The 19,118-nt window shown below is 34.1% G+C and overlaps 1 protein-coding gene across 1 annotated transcript in view; it reads right to left on the bottom strand.

The window, feature by feature from the left end:
• Nucleotides 1-19,118, bottom strand: part of LOC140434233 (uncharacterized) — a 47,849-nt gene that overhangs the window by 8,438 nt on the left and 20,293 nt on the right. The window contains exons 5-6 of the mRNA XM_072522335.1: nt 18,573-18,803; nt 5,320-5,470 (exon numbers count right to left, since the gene is read on the bottom strand). Coding sequence (XP_072378436.1) covers nt 5,320-5,470; nt 18,573-18,803 — 382 coding nt within the window. The remainder of the gene's footprint in view (nt 1-5,319; nt 5,471-18,572; nt 18,804-19,118) is intronic.

Here is a 19,118-nt window from a genome sequence, read left to right on the forward strand (position 1 = left end):
TTAAATAAAAAAGACAACAGTAATAATTTTTAAAAGACACTTCAAAGAAACTTACAGAAACAAGTTTATGTATTTTGTTTTTGTTTCACTGCGACATATTGCGTCAAGATGGAACTTATCGAGCAATAGTAGACTCGAAGACAACATAGTGAGAGAGAAAGGCACGAATCTTATGGTGGCGCCATCTACTTCGGATGACACAAAATATACACCAATATGAGTGTCTAGACTATGTAGCGACGGCTAAAATATTAGAAAAATAAAAATTTCTGTAATTTGTTTTATAGAGAGCACCATAAAATGCATCAAAAGACATAAAAAACCTGTCTTGTCTTTCAAAAAGTCTGCCTTCGTTTACAATACATGTATCCGTCTAGTTGGACCTCATCGGGCAATGTAGAGTCGACGCTAGCCCGTGAGAGAGAAAGGTACGATTATTAGCCAAGCGTAGCGCCCTCTACAACGGTTGACACAAAATAGACAAAGCTCTATCTATCTTGACTATGTAGCAATCGCTAAAATATGAAAAAAACTTTCTAAAATAAATATCTGCAATTTGTTTTATAGAGGACATCGCAAAATTTACCAAAAGTCATGAATGTCTTATCACTCCCTGCTTTTAGATAAAGAACGACTCTGTTACGTTTCTCCTAACTGATTAAATAAACGATGAAAAGTCTATACGGACAATACGAATTAGTTAGGGCTTAGAAATTGTGACTCTTTGTATATACCTCTCCGAATGCTGTTATAACATCAAAGCCATTCGTCTTTTTTTGTTTCATAAATTTGATTTCCCTGGTGATTTCGGTAAGTCTATAAAGGTCTATGAAGGTTAATATATCGTTATTACATAGAACATACTTTTAGAGTTAGCTCGTTCAGAAGGCACATCTGAACGAGAATGGTATCAACATAAATGGAGAGAAACTCAGTCATTTGAGATTTGCAGATGACATCGTCCTTATAGCCGATCGTATGGATGATGAAATAATAATGTTTGAAAAATTATATCACGTTTCTTTGGAGGTCGGACTAAACATTAATATAAACAAGACGCAAATAATGACTAATCTGATGTTAAATCGAAATATTGCTGTTGATGGAAGGGATATTGTGCAGACTACATCGTATAAGTACATATAACATGAAATTTGGTTGGGCAGAGATAAACAGACATGTGAGCTCCCACGTCGCACAGGATTAGCCTTGTCAGCGTTTGGTAAATTAAACTATGTATTTAAATCGGATCTACCCACATGCCTCAAAAGGAAAATCTTTGACCAATGTGTGTTACCTGTACTCACTTGGGACGAAAACATTAACACTCACAAAAAAGGTAGTGAATAAGATTAGCGTGACTCAGAGGGCTACGGAGCGCCAGATGTTGGGTGTTTCTCTGAAAGACCGATTCTCAAATGAAGAAATATATCGTAGAACAAAAACAACAGACACCATTGAAAAAATCGCATCGCTAAAATGGAATTGGGCAGGACACGTCGCCAGATGATCAGACCACCGATGAACAAAACGTATTGTTATATTTCATAATATGCGAAAAATCATGTCAATTTTTCGCTGTATTAATTACTATCATTCTACCACAATTTTACAATCATTACCCTACTCCAACCCCTTTTTACTCCCACTTAAACTCCACTCCTTTAGAAATACAGAGAGTTGAAAGATAGCAAACGAAAAAGACTCTCTCTCGCCATGCTCGCCTGTTGAGTTTCGCTAGCAGCAGACGTACGCTCTCTTCCCTGTTGACTATCGTTGGCAACAGACGTATTCGCCCTACTGTTGACTGCCGCTAACAACAGACATTCTCTCTCTTTCCCGCTTATAGTTACGCGCAAAATACCGAGCATACTCTTTTAAATCGTATACAGACGCAAATGTGCTCTATCTCGTGATCTTAGTGTTAGTACCACTTCCCCAAACGAAGAACAACCACGAGTGAAGGCCTGTAAATACCGCGAGTGTGTGTGCAGCAGAAGTATTGGCAAGACTTTTTATAAACTTGATTTGCTATTATCTGTATAACCCTTTGAACCAGCCCTATGTAATACAGTCCTCATACACTAAAATTATATTCATAATTTCAGATATTTACACCCTTTTTTGTACACGTATTGTCGAGTGGAGACCAAGACAAGAAACAATACGGAGCAGGGGACGCCCACCAACTAGATGGACTGACGAGCTGAAGCGTGTTAGCAATAACTGGATGCAAGACAGAGAGAGATGGAAAGAGCTGAGGGAGACCTATGTCCAGCAGTGGATGATGTTGATGATGATGATGGGCTCCGACATGTGAGGAATATTTTATATATTGTATTCAAGAGGGTTATCGCTCAGTAATTGTTACATTAAAGCTGAACGCCTTTTTGTGTAATGGAAACAGTCAGCAGATATTCCATTCTTCAATCATTTGGTCTTATTTTCATAAGAAGTGTTCTCTTTTATGTTTTTAGATTTTTGCGGGGATTTTATTATTTCCTGGCTCTTTGTTGTTCTTTAGTTTCTGGATTACCTCGTTAATATGTTGTAATGTCGGTGGATAAACTTTATTCCTATTTAGGTCAAGGTTTAATTGCATATCTAGAGCGTGGTTTACCAGCAAATCTTTAAAATATTCCATCCATCTCTTAACGATTTTAGGCGAGCGGTTTATGCGAGCGTTTAATGCACCAAACCTTTTTTATTCGATTCTATATATTTTTGCAAGATGAAATGTATTTTTTTTTTAATTTTTACAAGTGGGCCGGCAATTGTTATTAACAAATAACTTATACAAAAAAGCAATTTTACCGAATTATTTCGGAATCAATTTTTTTAGGTGTATCTCACCAAAATAAACACTTTTTCTCTCTTGATAATTTTTCGAAAAATGCTTCCTTTTCGAGTTATTTCCATTTTTTTGTTGAAAAAATGCCTTAATTAATGATTTTTGGGATTTTTTTTCTAAAAAACTACTAAATGAATTGCAATTCTACAAATAGCTTTATAATCTTTAAACCGTCGATTACAAGTTAGAATATTTTGACAAGGATAAATGGTTTCTATCTGGCTAAAAACGTGGACCCAAATATTTCGAATATGCCTTTCGAGAGGATCCCGCTAAGCGTGTACAGCGGTTGAGGTGCTGTAGGCGCTCGAATCTTTTCGACTTTTTTAATAATGTAATATATATATATATGAAAAATAAGTTTAAAAAATATCACGAATCCATTAATGAACTAAGATATATTGCATTAAAAAAAAATGCATCTAATGAAAAATTACCACCTTCGAAACCAGCATTATTACAACATTACTTAAGAGCAAAGTGGCAAATAAATGAATGGATTCAAGCAAAAAACAATATTATTTCATCTCTTGATCCATTAACCCATGGTTGGACAATGGAAAATAATTGTTTCGATTTTAATTATTTTGAAGGCGAAACTAGTTTAGATATGTTACAAAAGTATTTCTGCTCATGTACCGGAAAATGTTCTACGAACATTTAATTGTATTTCCTATAATTTAGAATGCTGCGCAGTATGTGCATGTACACCAGAGAATTGTAAAAATGTTAAAGACGACTCTATCGAAGACAATGAAATCAGCTTATTAGATGGAAATCCTGTTGCTATTGACGAAAATTTTCAAATTATTGACAATGAAAACGATGTATAATTAATATTATATTTTAATTTTATTATATTTTTCAATGAAAATTAATTATATATTACTTAATGTATTTCACTGTAATAAAACATTCAATAATATAGTCACCACGTATATTAAAAGAAAAATTACATTATTATAGCATTGTAAAAAATTAATTTTAATTGTTTTAATTATAATATGTCTATATAAAAATAATTAGAAATATCTTTTTTTTTAATAAATTGTACGTAATATTTGTATTGAATTAATTTTTTAAATTCAAACAAATATTTCTACGCGCCGCACGCCTGTATCTCCACAACCGCTGTACACACTTAGCGGTAGACTGCTCGAAAGGCATATTCGAAATATTTGGGTCCACGTTTTTAGCAAACGTGGACCGTGAACGATAGAAAAAAATTATCCTTGTCAAAATATTCTAACTTGTACTCGACGGTTTAAAGATTATAAAGCTATTTGTAGAATTGCAATTCATTTAGTAGTTTTTTAGAAAAAAAATCCCAAAAATCACTAATTACGGCATTTTTTCAACAAAAAATGCAAATAACTCGAAAAGGAAGCATTTTTCGAAAAATTATCAAGAGAGAAAAAGTGTTTATTTTGATGAGATACACCTAAAAAAATTGATTCCGAAGCCATTCGGTGAAATTGCTTTTTTTTATAAGTTATTTGTTAATAACAATTGCCATCCCACTTGTAAAAATTAAAAAAAAATACATTTCATCTTGGAAAAATATATAGAATCGAATAAAAAAGGTTTGGTGCATTAGAAATGCAAAAAGAATTTTAGTCGGTATATTCTGTTTCTAAGCGTCTTTTGAGGGATAAACCGCTCGCCTATTTTCTCTTACTAGCTTTGTTGATTATTACGTCGAAACCTTTTCACATTGCATTCGTTTACTCTTTCAGATTATATAACCAATTTTAGTTTGCTTATTAAAGCACACACAACGTTTATTACAAAACATTTTGGAAATGCACATTCTTAGATGCATGTTTTACACATTTTCATAAATTCAAATAAACCATACTCCTAAATAAGGATTTTACAACTCTCGTAATTGCTGGTATTATCGTTACCACGCAGGCAAGTTTTCGAACCCAAAGTTGAAATCGGGACTCATTTAAATAATACACCCACTTGGAATTCCGGCAGAGACTTTCTAGTCTCGTTGATATTGATATAAAAATCGAATATGTGGCATTCCTTTATTCGACATGAGCGTGTTACATCCTTGTACACAACATATTTCGCATATTATTATATTTTTTGACAAGTCATTCTCTCCATTTTCTACCATTTTGTATACATACGAGCAGACACGCAATATTGAATTTATATAAAATCCGTCGGAAATTAGATATTTGAAAATTGAAAAAAAAAATGTGTAACGGCAAATATTATGTTTCTGGTAAACCATTATTAACACAGATAAATGGAGCGAACTTTTTAAAATTGTACGAAAGTATTAAGACTTGATTTGAAAATTTAATTTCACTACATGGACGCTTTTTTCGATGGATTTTTTTAGTGTTTTTTTTTTTTGTTTAATGCGGTTTTATATCCTATTTAATTAGTTGAAAGATTACAGTATTTTAATTAAAACATTGGTCTATTTAAATATTTATTTGAATACTTACTTTATTAGCTAAGCTACTTTCCGATCTCCAACTCGAACCGGGAAGAGCTGATATATCCGTTTGGGCACCTGAATCTTTTCTCACTGCGTTTGATTGTGTTAAAATTGGTCTAGTTTTCCTACCAGGAACCAATCCTTTAGAAAGTGCTTCTCTGGAATAGAAATTATTATAATAATAATAACTATTTATATTTATTTTCAGGATTATTAAAATATCACTATTCATTCGCGAAGTATGAGAGGAGCGGACAGCTATAGTGATTACTTTCTGGCAAAATCTAAGTTGAGAACACGAATATCAGTACATAACTTGGAGCAACAAGAACAAAAAGAAAGATGGGACATATAAGCTCTTCAAACGCCAAATAAAGAACTGGATTATCAAGTAGCCATAAGCTCAGATTCCAATTGCTGGGAGAGGAAGAGCATAATGTAGACTTAGTACAAGAATGTCAGCGAGTGGCATCAGTTATAGAACAAGCAGCGAAGGAAACCATTGGAAAAAAGAGGACTTTAAAAATTGTAATATTTTCGGAATTTACTAAATATTGAAAGTGAGATGGAGGAAGGAATCGTTTTACATCAAAAATTGTATGACATTACTCTGAGAGTATGGCATCAACAGAAAATGCCTATACATAAGAAGGGAGATAAAGAACTATTTCGAAACTATAGAGGCATAGAGAGTTCTATCAATTATCTTGCTAAAGAGGATCACTCCGTATTTGGAAGATATTCGAGGCGCCTACCAATGCGGCTTTCATTCTCATCAAATATTTACGATCCGACAAATGGGTATAATGGAAAAAAAAAACTGGGAATTCAACCGAGATGTAAACCAAATTTTGGTAGATTTTCAGAAGTGACAGAACTGGACAAGTCGATCTCCAAGTTCGTTTCTGTTTCCCAAGCCATAATCCCCCACAATGTTCAAACAGCGTCCTTTGCCGACTTTAGCGTTAAAATCTCCGAGGACTATGGTATTTTCTGCTGCTTTGACAAGATCTAGAGCATCAGTAAGATCTTTGTAAAATGCTTCTAATTTAAATTGTAAGGTAAGTTTAAAATAAAATATTTTTGGTTTATATTTAAGTTCTACTTGTTTTTTTATTAATTAAAACCAAAACTATGTATACGGTCGACCGGTCGATTTGACCTTGCGCGTGTTACTACGTAAGTTTTTTGGCGCGTGTAATGCCGGGTTAACTGAGTGATGATTCACATTTCTATATCCATAGAAAGTCTTAGCACGTTGTTTTCTTTCCGATTTTATACCACAGACTCTCATATTTTTCCGCAAAATATCCCGCTAAAGATCACTCTCTCAAATAGATTGCATCCGCTCCATAAACACTCCATCCCATAAATAAGAAAATCTATAAATTACAGTCGGCATAGTATTTTTCTTCAAACCCTCCGAGAATTATACAAACGATCCTATTTTAATCCTTCCAGACAGCAGCACCCTTATCATTTTAAGTAGTTATTTATTAAAGACTTCCAAATAGAAACGTGGGTGCTTTAATAATTCATCGCTAACCTTTTTTAACCCCAAAAATAGGTGGGTAGAGTACGCGCACGAAATGGAAAAACGAATACTCCCCCGCGAATGCGATTTGGAGTAAAGAGTGCTGTTTTTGACAAAATGTGGAAAGTATTAGTTTTTATTGTTACGTGGTACGGTTTGTAGCGACAAATTCGAAGGAAGTTTTTTGCACTATTCAAAGAAAAATTAATGCCATTTTGATTAAAATAGATAGTCACAATGAACAGAATACGATTCGGTAAAATAATGATTCTATTGTTTAAAAATACTGTACGATACGTTTTGTGTCTTCGAATGAAGGTCAGCACAAAAAGAAGCTTTAAAAAATACAAGGAATGTTCGACAATTACTTCAATATTCTTTATTATTATTCAATTATTTATATAATTATTCTTTAATAAGTTAAGTATAATACTACAGGATGATCTCTCGATTAGTCTGTTTTTGAGAGTGTAAATTGTGTAAAAAATGGTAAAAACTTATCTACATATTTTGTCGTAAGGCCGGTTCATCCTTCAAAGGTATTTTTAGTTTTAGGATGGTTCCGCCCGCCGCTCTGGAGGAGGAACGAAGGTTTTTCGATTCCATCCTCTTGCTCGTGGAGTAATGTGTCCTTGACTTACACTAAACGAGAAGCTCACCTGAGGCTCTGCTGTCAGCAAGGTGCTACCGGCAGTGTAGAATACTTTAACAGTTCGAATTTCTTACGTGACTCTTACATGAAATATTGGTTGGTATTCTATGCACGGTAGAAGCCTCGAATTTCAGAGATACCGACTCCTCAATCCTCAGCGAGTAACCAAGTTCACACTATACTTGATGGCTTTTGCGAGGTAGACAGATTTTTCTTTACCTCGACAAAAATAATCGAACAGTCAACAAACGCCGGTTCGTACACTTTTTATGGCCGGTTCCTACACTTTAATTTCGTAGCCGTGAGGCTTCTTATTCATTCAAACACGTTTCAAATATGCGTTTTCTGATTGCATCTCCGCAGCGATCTTCCGTCGAAAGGAAAATACGAACGCAGTTAATAACACCCTCTGTTATTGGCCGGCCAGAGTGACAATCTTCGCTGTGATTCGTTCACTCTGGCGACAATCTCTCTGGTGCCGTCCATGACAATAGATTGGTGTCCGGCTCGCACTGCGTTAGCTGGTTTTACATATTCACTTTCCAAAAGAAACGCAGATTGTACTTTTTGAATTTATTGGATAACTAGACAATTACAAATGTAACCCAGGTCGGGTTGCGTACTACATTACGAACGGTATCAGCAATACTAACTAATTGATCTCTTGTCTTTTACATTTCGCTTTAAATACACAAATTGTGTTGTTTACATAAGGTCACATATGCGTAAATATACACTATATTATTATAATAGTTCCACTTTCATGTTCAATAATATCTTTTCCTAATATCACGTTTTGGCATTGAACTTAATTCAAATTGAACACATGTAAAATTGAATTTAACTTAAATCTCTATGCGTTATACGTTACAATAGAGTGCACTTAGGTGGTTCTTAACCAATACTGAAAGATGGCTGATTGCCTAGATGAACTCTGCCTCTTTGTGTCATTCCATTGAAATTTCCTCTAGAAATTCTCTCGTCATCTTTATTTCTCGCTCTTCTCTCTAACTCAAACCAATTCTTTCATGTTTTCTTAATGTGGTTCTTATTGGATAGGGAGATCGAAAGAGAGAGTGAGAGAGAGGGAAGGAGAGAGGAGAAAGAGAGAGTCCTAGATCCCTATCTTACTACCAGAGGGATTAAGAACAGGTATATCCTCTTCGAATAATTATGCAAGGGAAAATAGCAGGAAAAAGGTCCATAGGAAAAAGACGAAACTCCTGGCTAAAGAATCTACGGGAATGGTATAGCTGTAGCAGCAACGAATTGTTTCGGTCAGCAGTTTCGAAAATACGTATAGCCCTGATGATCGCCAATCTTCGGAACGAAGATAGCACTTGAAGAAGAAGATATCCTCTTTGCGACATACTGTCTCTCTAACTGGATCGAGTGCAGATGCAACACATCAGTCAAAAGGTCATCGCCATTCTTCAAGAAGTCTGCAGCAGATGAGGCCATCCAAATCATATGTCGTCGATACAACGCCAAAACCACGAATGTGCAAAATTGAAAATTTTCGTCCAAGTAGTTTAGCAGACTAGGTAACTTTGAAATCTATTGACGGGGCTTTAGGTACTCGATAACACATTCGTTACTTTGACATTAATAGTTACATTGTACGATATCAAGTAGATAGCTCTCCCCAATATAGAGGCCTAGAATAGAAGAAATAGAATTAAACGAGAGTTTAGTCCCATATCAAAGGTCACAAAATTGATTTTGAAAACTCCAAAACCACAGCTCCCATCCGCTTCTATAAACCAAGAATTATCCGAGAAGCCATAGAGATCGAAAAAAAAGTCAAGTTATCTCAATAAAACATGGAGACCTTTCATAAAGAAAGTATCGTCCGCTCCACCTTCCAATCAAAATCAAACCGACAAAAATCTTCGCGCCAACCCCCACCCAAACCACGTCATCGTCGACTGTATAAACGATCCGTCCGCTGTCCCCAGTAGCAGTAGTACAGTGTCACTAGTGAACAGTGTAGTAGTGTTTGGGGGCTCAGGAGACTCATGAGACCGCGGAAGCTCTGAAGAAAACGTCAGAGGATGTCAAAAGCTCGGTGCAGTTTGATAATCGCCGTTCAACCCGGAAGCCTATTGAGTTTAATATTAATTTTTATAGCAATACTACTATTATAGGAATTAATATTAAGCCCAACAATATTCCCAATGGGCTTCCCACTATCTCCAGTAACTGCTAATATCTTTATAGAAGACTTCGAAACCCGAGCACTAGCACAATGTTCAAACCCACATGTTGGCTACGATATGTTGACGATAAAATCGTCATTTGGCCCCATGGCAGGGATCCTTTGGTGTCTTTTCAAACCCATCTGAATGGTATACATCCTATAGATAAAGTCACGTTGAGATGGCAGTGTACGGATATAGGATAACAGCGTTGCCAATTCTACTGCCATTGTAAGTTTTGCTACTTTTGTAAAATAAGCAGGGCCAAACTCACGGTAAACTAAGATATGTTTAGGTAAGCTAAAGTTGTTAATAGAAAATTCGTGAATAAAATAAATGGTAATAATTCCTAAAATGCTTTTATACATAATACCGCAGTTAATAGTGAAAAAAATATGAAAAATATTCTACAGGTTTTTTAATGTTCTAAACGGTAGATAAGGGATAACTGATGATAATTCCTTGAAGAATTACAGCCAATTTTGCTTTGTTTATTTTTTAAAGAAAGATGAAGTTTGGAAAAAATCATTTTTTTGCCTATTTTGTTCCTCGTGCATTTTAGGGAAAAATGTTTCAAATAAATGTTGCAGATCTTAAACAGTTTTTTAATTTTTTAGTTTGTAAATTAAAATACATAAACAAATGACTGAGATAATTGCAAAAAACCCCTAATTGAGGCCCCTAGAACACAAGGGTGTAAGTGCAGTTGCTTATCACTTAGCAACTGATATCTAACAACAGGCACGTACTTTTGGCTTCAAACTTTCTACATTAACAACAATAACACCATCAAAAATTACATGTCATTGAAAACATGCTGAAAACTGAAAAAGTGCTACCTAGGTTTTTAAATTTATATCGAACTTTGAACAAAGATTTTTCAAAACTTTGTTTTTGGCACTTACACCCCTTGTGTTCTAGGGGCCTCAATTGTGCACTAATTTATTAAATGTTCATAACTTTATTTTTTGCATAATGACGTCTAATATAACTACTTGAAATTATGTCGATTAATGAGTTATTTAAGTGTGCTACATTTCAACCAGATCAAGTAAATATTTTATTACCTTTACTGAGAAAAGAATACCCCCGAAAAACAATTTTCAATTATCTTCATTTTCATAATCTAGTTCATCTTCAGAGTCATCGTTTAATGAAATTCTAATAGGTTCAATGTCATCTTGAATGTTGTCTACTGTCCAAAAATTATTCTCCAATTTTATAACATGGTTGACGTAATTTTTCCAATGTCCATTGTTCTGTACTTTATCATAACCTTCATAAATCAATGTTTTAACGTCGTTTTGTTTGAAACTTGAATTCTTAGAGGACACGTACCGTTTCACTTCACTCCACACCATTTCTATTGGGTTCAGTTCACAGTGATAAGGCGGAAGTCTTAAGATATGTACATCTACGCGGCATTGTTCGTCACTGTGATTCCTGTATTTTTCACCAATACAATCAATTTTGTATTTGTCATAAATATTTTTAAATACATTAGCAGTTTCCAGAAGTTCATTTTTTAAGTAATCTTCTTCAAAATAAATGTCCTTTTCATAGAGCCACTCCTTAATTTGACGTTTCACCCAATATTGTTTGGGAAAATTTAATTTCCTAGAGTGATAAGATGCATTGTCCAAGATAATGACATTCTTTTTATTTTTTGGGAGATTCGGTATTAACATCTCTTCAAACCATTTTTCAAATAGATCTCCGTCCATCTCTTCATGGTAATCTTCAGCACCTTTTTTGGCAAGAAAAGTGATGTCAGCACCTTCAACAAATCCGTCTTTGTTTCCTGCATGGACTAAAACAAATCTTGGTCCTTTTCCGGTCGGAGTTTTTAAACCTCCTGTGGTAAGTCCATTTACGAAAGCCTGTCGGCTATTTTTTATTGTTGTATCTTGCCATACTTGCCCATTGGTTATTCCAGTATTAACCCATGATTCGTCCATATAAATGATATTGGCTCCTTCGTTCCTCAGTTTCTTTATTTCCCGGAGATAGTGACGCCTCCAAGCGACTATTTCTTGTTTTTCTATTAATATTGAATTTCTACCTTGTTTGCCATATATAAAACCCATGTCGTGCAATAGTCTTCTCAACGTACTCTTGGAAAAATTCGGAAGATGCTCCATTTGCTTAATTTTTTCTAGTACTACGTCAAGGGTTGGAGGAATATTGTCCATAAAAAAACCGTGCACTACTTGTCTTATTCTAGACCGAGTTGCTTCATCATATCTATTCTCACGACTATTCAAATAACCGGTTCTTTTTTTTCTTATAGGAGTTACGAGTGGACCATTTTTACTTTCACTTCTATATCGGAATATCGTTCGCTCAGAGACTCCAGTCATAGCAGAAACTTCCCGCACTATTGTTGATACACTTTTATCATTATTACTGTTTGATAAATAGTTAAAAACATTTAACACTATTTTTTTGCATTCACTATTTAACAAATTACCGTTTTTGAATTTTATTACACTCGCGGCCATTTTGACACTGACACGACACAAACGTCTGATATCAACTGAAAATTCTTTTAATGACTCTCAAGTATTTACCTGAATTTATAATTGCTGGCATTAGACAATAATTTTGAATTTATAAATAGGTATATTTTTTTAATTCTAAATTAGTTTTTAATGTCTGTAACTGTAAATGCAGGTAGAGAAAGTGTGTCATTAAAAGGACATTAAGATCAAAAACGGATTATACAAATAATTATTTCATTTCCACGAATTGTAAACAATTTTGAACAGAAGATATAATTCCGAAAAGACCAGATTTCCGAAATATAACTTTCTATTTTTAAAATACCAACAGAAAAATTATATAATTAAAAAAATGTAGTATTTTTCCGTTTCACATTCATAAATATTTCCGAAATTATAATTCTTTTATAGGAGCCGGCCCATAACGTACGATTGTAGGTACGATTAAAAACTGACAACAATGTAGTTATTTCTGGCATATAGAAAGTACAGGCCTATCTCTGGAACGCTGCCATCTGAATGTGAATTATAGTCTAGTATCCAGTTCACGATGGAGGTGGAAACTGATTCATCCCTACCGTTTCTCGACGTTATCATAAAGACAAACCAAGCACAAGGTTTTCATCACTCGATTTATCGAAAACCCACACATACCAATCGTTACTTGCATGCCAGCTCATCCACCTTCACAAATTAATTTCCTTGTCTCCAGATCAATACGCCTTTGCGATGATGTAAGTAGACCCGCTGAGCTCTCTAGTTTAAAACAAGCCCTCATCCAAAAAGGTTACCGCGAAAATCAAATAAAAGGAGCATCCACAGACATCAATCTCCCACTCAACCTCAACTCAAAAACTCAGACCCTCATCATACGAAAGATTTTCTTCCTCTTCAAAGGCGTCACTGACAAAATTTTTAATTGCAAACAACTTTTCAGAATAACAATTTTTGATATTGTGAAATATGAAGGTACTTTACTCTTAAAGCCCAATTCATATTTTTTTACCTACGTCGTATAAGAATGATCAAATTTGATATCTGATCTTATGGACCCTCTTGATAATCGGCGATTACAGACAAATAAGTGCGAGCAGGACTGTGTCGGAGGTATACTCGGCTATACTTGACAATCATTGTCTATGATCGCCAACAAACCGTGAATTGTCGGTTTTTAGGAGACGCATCAAAGGGAATCGCTTGATGCTTGTGGTTCGACATACTATTATGGATGATTATGTGGACGCTTGCAGCATTGTAGGATGATTGTGCCGATTATAGACGATCACACGATCAGCCATCATCGCAGATAGTGTAGTGTGGGCATATAAGGTTTTAGACCATACACAACTTTTTATAAAGAATAACTTTTTTCGTAAAATTAATAATAAAATAGTTCCCCAAATGATTCCGACTGAGGACACGCTGTATATATACATATCAAAATTTTAAACAATCACCAATAATAGAAAAAATTATTATTGCTTAAAATAAAAGAGAAGAGGTATTTTGCCATCAAGTCGTCTAATCTAAACATAAATAAACACCTGTAATATATACAGGTATTAACATTTACCAAATAATACAACGAGAATCTGATTACAATAATAGAAATTTTTAATACCGGAACCAAAAATAACTGGACACTTAAAAACTAGAATACTAGACACATTATTATTTACCAAATGATAAAATGAGAACCAGATCCAGTTTAAACATAAATAAACACCTGTAATAGATACAGGTATTAATATTTACCAAAACAATAAAATGAGAACCTGATTTTACTAAAAGAAATTTTTAATACCAAAAATAACTCGACTTTTAAAAACTAGAATATTTAATAGAACCAGATCTGTATACTGTAATAGATACAGGTCTTAATATTTACCAAATAATAAAATAAAAACCTGATTTTATTAATAGAAATTTTTAATACCGGAGCCAGAAATAACTCGACTATTAAAAACTCGAATATTTAGACACATTATTATTTACGAAATGATAAAATGAGAACCAGATCAAGTTTAAATAAACACCTGTAATAGATACAGATCTTAATATTTACCAAATAATGAAATGGTGATAAAATGAGAACCTGATTTTACTAATAGAAATTTTTACTACTGGAACCAACAAAAACTTGACTATTAAAAAACTAGAATATTAAATTATATTTATAATTATTTACCAAATAATGTTAAATGTGAACATGATTATACTGGAAATTTGTATTGTAATACCGGAACCCAAGAAAAACTCGATTACTAACGAGGTTTAAATTATAGACCAGTGAAACGAAAATTTATTGACCCAATAATTGTTTAAAAATTTATTATATGCTATATATTAGAATAATACTTCTTCTTGTCTTCTTCGTCAACCATTTTCCATCCACTTGAATGTAGGTCTTTCCCAATTATTTCCATCTTTCTCTCTCTTGCGCCAATCTCTCCCTCTCTCTCTCCAATGGCGCCAACTTTGCCGGTCCCGCGCCGATCGTCTCCAGGTTCTCACGTCTAGCAAATTTTGCACGTCCGCTGCCACTACATTCTCCCACCTTTTCCGTGGCCTTGCTTTTGGTCTTCAGCCCTGCATTTTACTATCTAGGACTCTTTTTGGCAATCTTCCAGTCTCCATTCTCACTACATGACCAGCCCATCGAAGTCTCTGAAGTTTTACGAATTCTGAGATCGGTGTCTCTTTGAACAGTTGGTATAGTTCATGGATGTACCTGGATCTCCATACTCCGTTTTCATTAATAGGTCCAAATATCTTTCTTAGGATTTCAAAGACTGTTTCTCTTTACTATTCTTCTTTGAATTTCTGGTTCTTCTGTTCCATCCGTGTTTAATGTAACTCCCAGATATGTGAAACTTTCTACAGTTCCAATATCGTTCTCTAGCTCAACTGTGCGTGTGTTTCCCCTAGCTCTTGCCTGTGTTAGTTTTTTTGTCTTTAGAATATTTATTTTTAGTCCGGTCTCTTACGCCCCTGTTTTGACTTGTGAATATATTTGTGCCGTCTCTTCTGTTCTGCGAGACATGATGATAATCTCATCGGCATAGGCGGAAATCTGTATTGATTTATTTGTTAGGAGATTACTTCTTCCTATATTCAGCTTTCTTATCACATATTCGAGAGTCAGGTTGAATAGTGTCGGTGCCAGCCAGTCTCCTTGTTTTAATCCTGTGACTATTGAAAAGTTCTCAGTGAGCTCATTTTGTACTCTGACAGTTGCTGTTGACGAGTCCATTTTTGCTTTTACTAGTCGGATGTATTTCTGGGAGATATTAAAGCTATGCAAAATTTTTGATATAATGTTTGTCTATTAATTGAGTTGTAGGCCTATTTAAAATATATGAATATGTTGTGGACGTCAATGTCGTATTCCCACGATTTGTCTAGAATTTCTTTCACAATGAATAGATGGACAGTTGTAGATCTTCCTTATCGAAAACCATTTGGATATTCCCCTACAATATTTTCAGTTTATCCTCTTTTTTATAGATTGGGCATATAATCCCGGTTTTCCAGTCGCTAGGGATCTTTTCCTCATTCCAAATCATGTTCATAAGCATATGCATTTATGTTCGCCACCTATTTTATATAGCTCAGAGGGAACGTTGTCAATACCTGGAGACTTGTTATTTTTCTGTGCTCTTATTGCTTGTTTTACCTCTTCCACCGTCGCGTCGGGTTTTCTATATTTTCTGTGTCTTCCTCAATATGATGCATGTGAATATGCTCTTCATTTTCTTGCGTCCCTAGGAGAGTTTGGACTTTGGACCCTTTTCCAGACTGATTTTATTTCTTTTGGATCACTGGTTATTTGCCCTTCTTGTAACGTTCTCGTATTTTCTTTTCTCTGTTCAGCATATATGGACCCTCCGTCTTGCATATTCGTAGCTTGCTCTTCTCTCTCTGGTTCTTCTTTCCATATATTTCTTGTGTTTTTCATTTCTTTTCTATATGGCCTTTTTACACTCGTCATTGAACCATTCTCTTTTTGTTTGTTTCTCTTTTTTGCCTATGATCTTTCTTGCTGCGTCAATTACTTTTGTTTTGATTTCTTCCCAATGTTCTTCGGTGCCTAGACTGCCTGTATTTGTTGGTTGCTGTGTATGTCAATGTTGGTGTTATTTCTGTCTCATAGTTCTGTTTGATATCTTGTCTCAATTTTTATGTATCTAGTTGTTCAGTTGTTTGTTCCTGTCTGTCCCTCCTGTTTGTTTGAATTAGTACATCTATATTTTATATGTGCTAGGAGATGGTCAGGAGTTTCATTGGTATTTTGATGGAGTGAATGTTTACCAATGGTTCCTAAGAAAAGTTCTTCTTTGCCTATTTTAGCATTCATACCTCCTATTACGATCTTAATGTCATTTCTCGGTGAGCTGTCCTGTACTTCCTCTAGCTGTTCCTAAAAATCTTCTTTTATTTCCATGCTATATTCTTCTGTTGGGCAATGTATATTAATGATCGAGAGGTTAAAGAATTTGGTTTTTTATTCTTAGTTTACATATTCTCTCATTCACTGCTTTAAAATCTAATATGACATCTTTAATTGCGCCAATTTAATCCACTCTTTATCTGCTACTTATGTTGTCTACCCATCTCTTTTGAGATCTTGCCATGCTTCTTGTCTTCCTCGTTGGTCTCCATTCTAATGTGACCGGCTCAACACCATTTCATTTTTGTAATTTCTTCCACGATATTCCTGATCTTCGTTCTACGTATGATCTCGAGAGTTTCCTAATCATGTCTCTCAGTGATATTATAATAATAATAATAACCTTTGTTCATATAAAAAATGTAAATATTGATGTTTTAAAAAAAAGTTTATATTAAAATGTTTAAAACAAATTAATCAGATAATTTGCAATTTTAATAAAAAGTTAATAAAATGTATGCTATTTATGTAAAATATAAGTTAAAAAGGACCATTTTTTGAGTTTAATGATGAATATACATACTAAATGTTTCATATTTAAGGTGCGTTTGTTTAATGTTTATTTAAAAGAGAATAATTGGTTATACAGTGTATGTAATTATAAATTATGTAAATAATACTTACCTTTGTTTAACATATAAAAAATGTAAAAACAAAATATTATTTTGCAAAAAAATTTATGATAAAATTTTTAAACGAATTCATTAGTTAATTTGCAATTTAAATAAAAAGTTTATTGCATACTTTGATAATCCACAAAAAGCTAATATAAATTGAAAAAAAAAACATCATATATGTTGAATAGTTTTCGAGATATTATACTCTACTTAAATTTGAAGTTGTAATTTCTCTTTTCCTTGCTTTAGATTCATATACTTCCTCCACTATTGTCACAGAGTCTTGCTCAATAACCCTTTACGTTTAAAGCTTGTCAAGAGTTTATTTTAAAAAGAATCATTTTGCACTTTGAAAGTACGTTTTTACTGAAGCGTCTGTCATGATCATCGCTATGAGATCCTCGCTAAATGACGATCCCTCGCTAAGCGACGATCGCGGTGTACCGCTTGTGTGGTTTGTTACGGCACCGTTTTGACTGAAGCATCTGTCGCTGGAGCCGCTAGCATTGATCGTAGCAACTGGTCCTAGACCAGGGACAGCCGCAAACGATGAGCGACCATAGTGGCTTGTGCATGTGATTTTGAGAGTTTTTTATTTGAGAGATTCTCTTCTGGAGACACTGGATATGGAATACAGTTTGTAGACAACTTTTTCATATCCTGTTTTACTAAACCTAACACAAAATCAAACGGAAGTTCATTCAAACGGAAGAATTGTGGAAACTTAACATCATCTCCTAATAAATGGTTGTTTATCAAAATTTTGAAGCATCCTTCTTCTTGTCTTCTCTTAAATATTGTATGTTTTTCTCGTCTTGGAACACTTAACATTTCCTCGTCCTCTACTTCTTCTGCTAGCAGTTATTTTAACAATAATGGTTTTCTTTTACATACGCTCATCGCTGCAACAAAACTGCTTGTTCACTAGACAACGGACAACTCACTAATCAAATCATCGCTTCAGTAAAAACACTCCGCTTGCAATCATCGCTTAGCGATTATTGCTCAGCGATGATCGCTCAACGATGATCGTAACAGACGCCCCAGTAAAAACATACCTTTAGGTAGCAAAATTTGAATCAGATCGTCATACACTCAGAATATTTGTACAGTCAGTGATTTAAGTATGTAGATTAAGATATTTTATTTTATCTGAGATAAAATATTTTAGTAATATTTTTTTCTGGGATCTGTTATAAATATAGTATTATTGAGAACAAATTAATAATCTTATAGCGTCCCCTAATGTGCTATACAAATATATAAATCATAGTTTTAACGATTATTACAATACTAATATTTTTTTACCTGTGTAACAGTGGTTTGTACTGAAGAGGATTGGGGCAAGTATTTCTTCTTCCAACGACGTATTCAACGTCGTGTATACCGCATTTAGATATATCAGTTTCTACAATCCTAATTCTTTCCTCGAACCTATCAAAACTTTCATCTTTTTCCATCGATCTATTTTCGAAACTAGAATCTTGTAACGAGTAGTAACTCTTCAAACTCTTTTCCTGATTTATAGAAGTATCTGACCTGTAACAATAAATGCTTTAAATGGATATGTCAGTACTATATTAATACAAGTACTTAATTCAAAAAGGTAGGGAACACAGCCATAAAAAGGCACCAGAGATACCAGAAAAATTAATAAATATGGTAACAGTGAATCTAAATATAGATATAAAGGTATACAGGTAAAAATGATTGTTCATTTGGTATATGTATGTATCATATTGTAGCATTTTCTTTTTCCCAAAGTAAGCCACAAAAATCGATATGGTTAATACATTGTTGCGTTTTAAAATCGTGGACTAAGACAGGCTCAAAATATTGTTTACTTTAGCCGAA

This window comes from Diabrotica undecimpunctata, chromosome 2 (assembly GCF_040954645.1).
Source record: "Diabrotica undecimpunctata isolate CICGRU chromosome 2, icDiaUnde3, whole genome shotgun sequence".
Taxonomy (NCBI): Eukaryota; Metazoa; Arthropoda; class Insecta; order Coleoptera; family Chrysomelidae; genus Diabrotica; species Diabrotica undecimpunctata.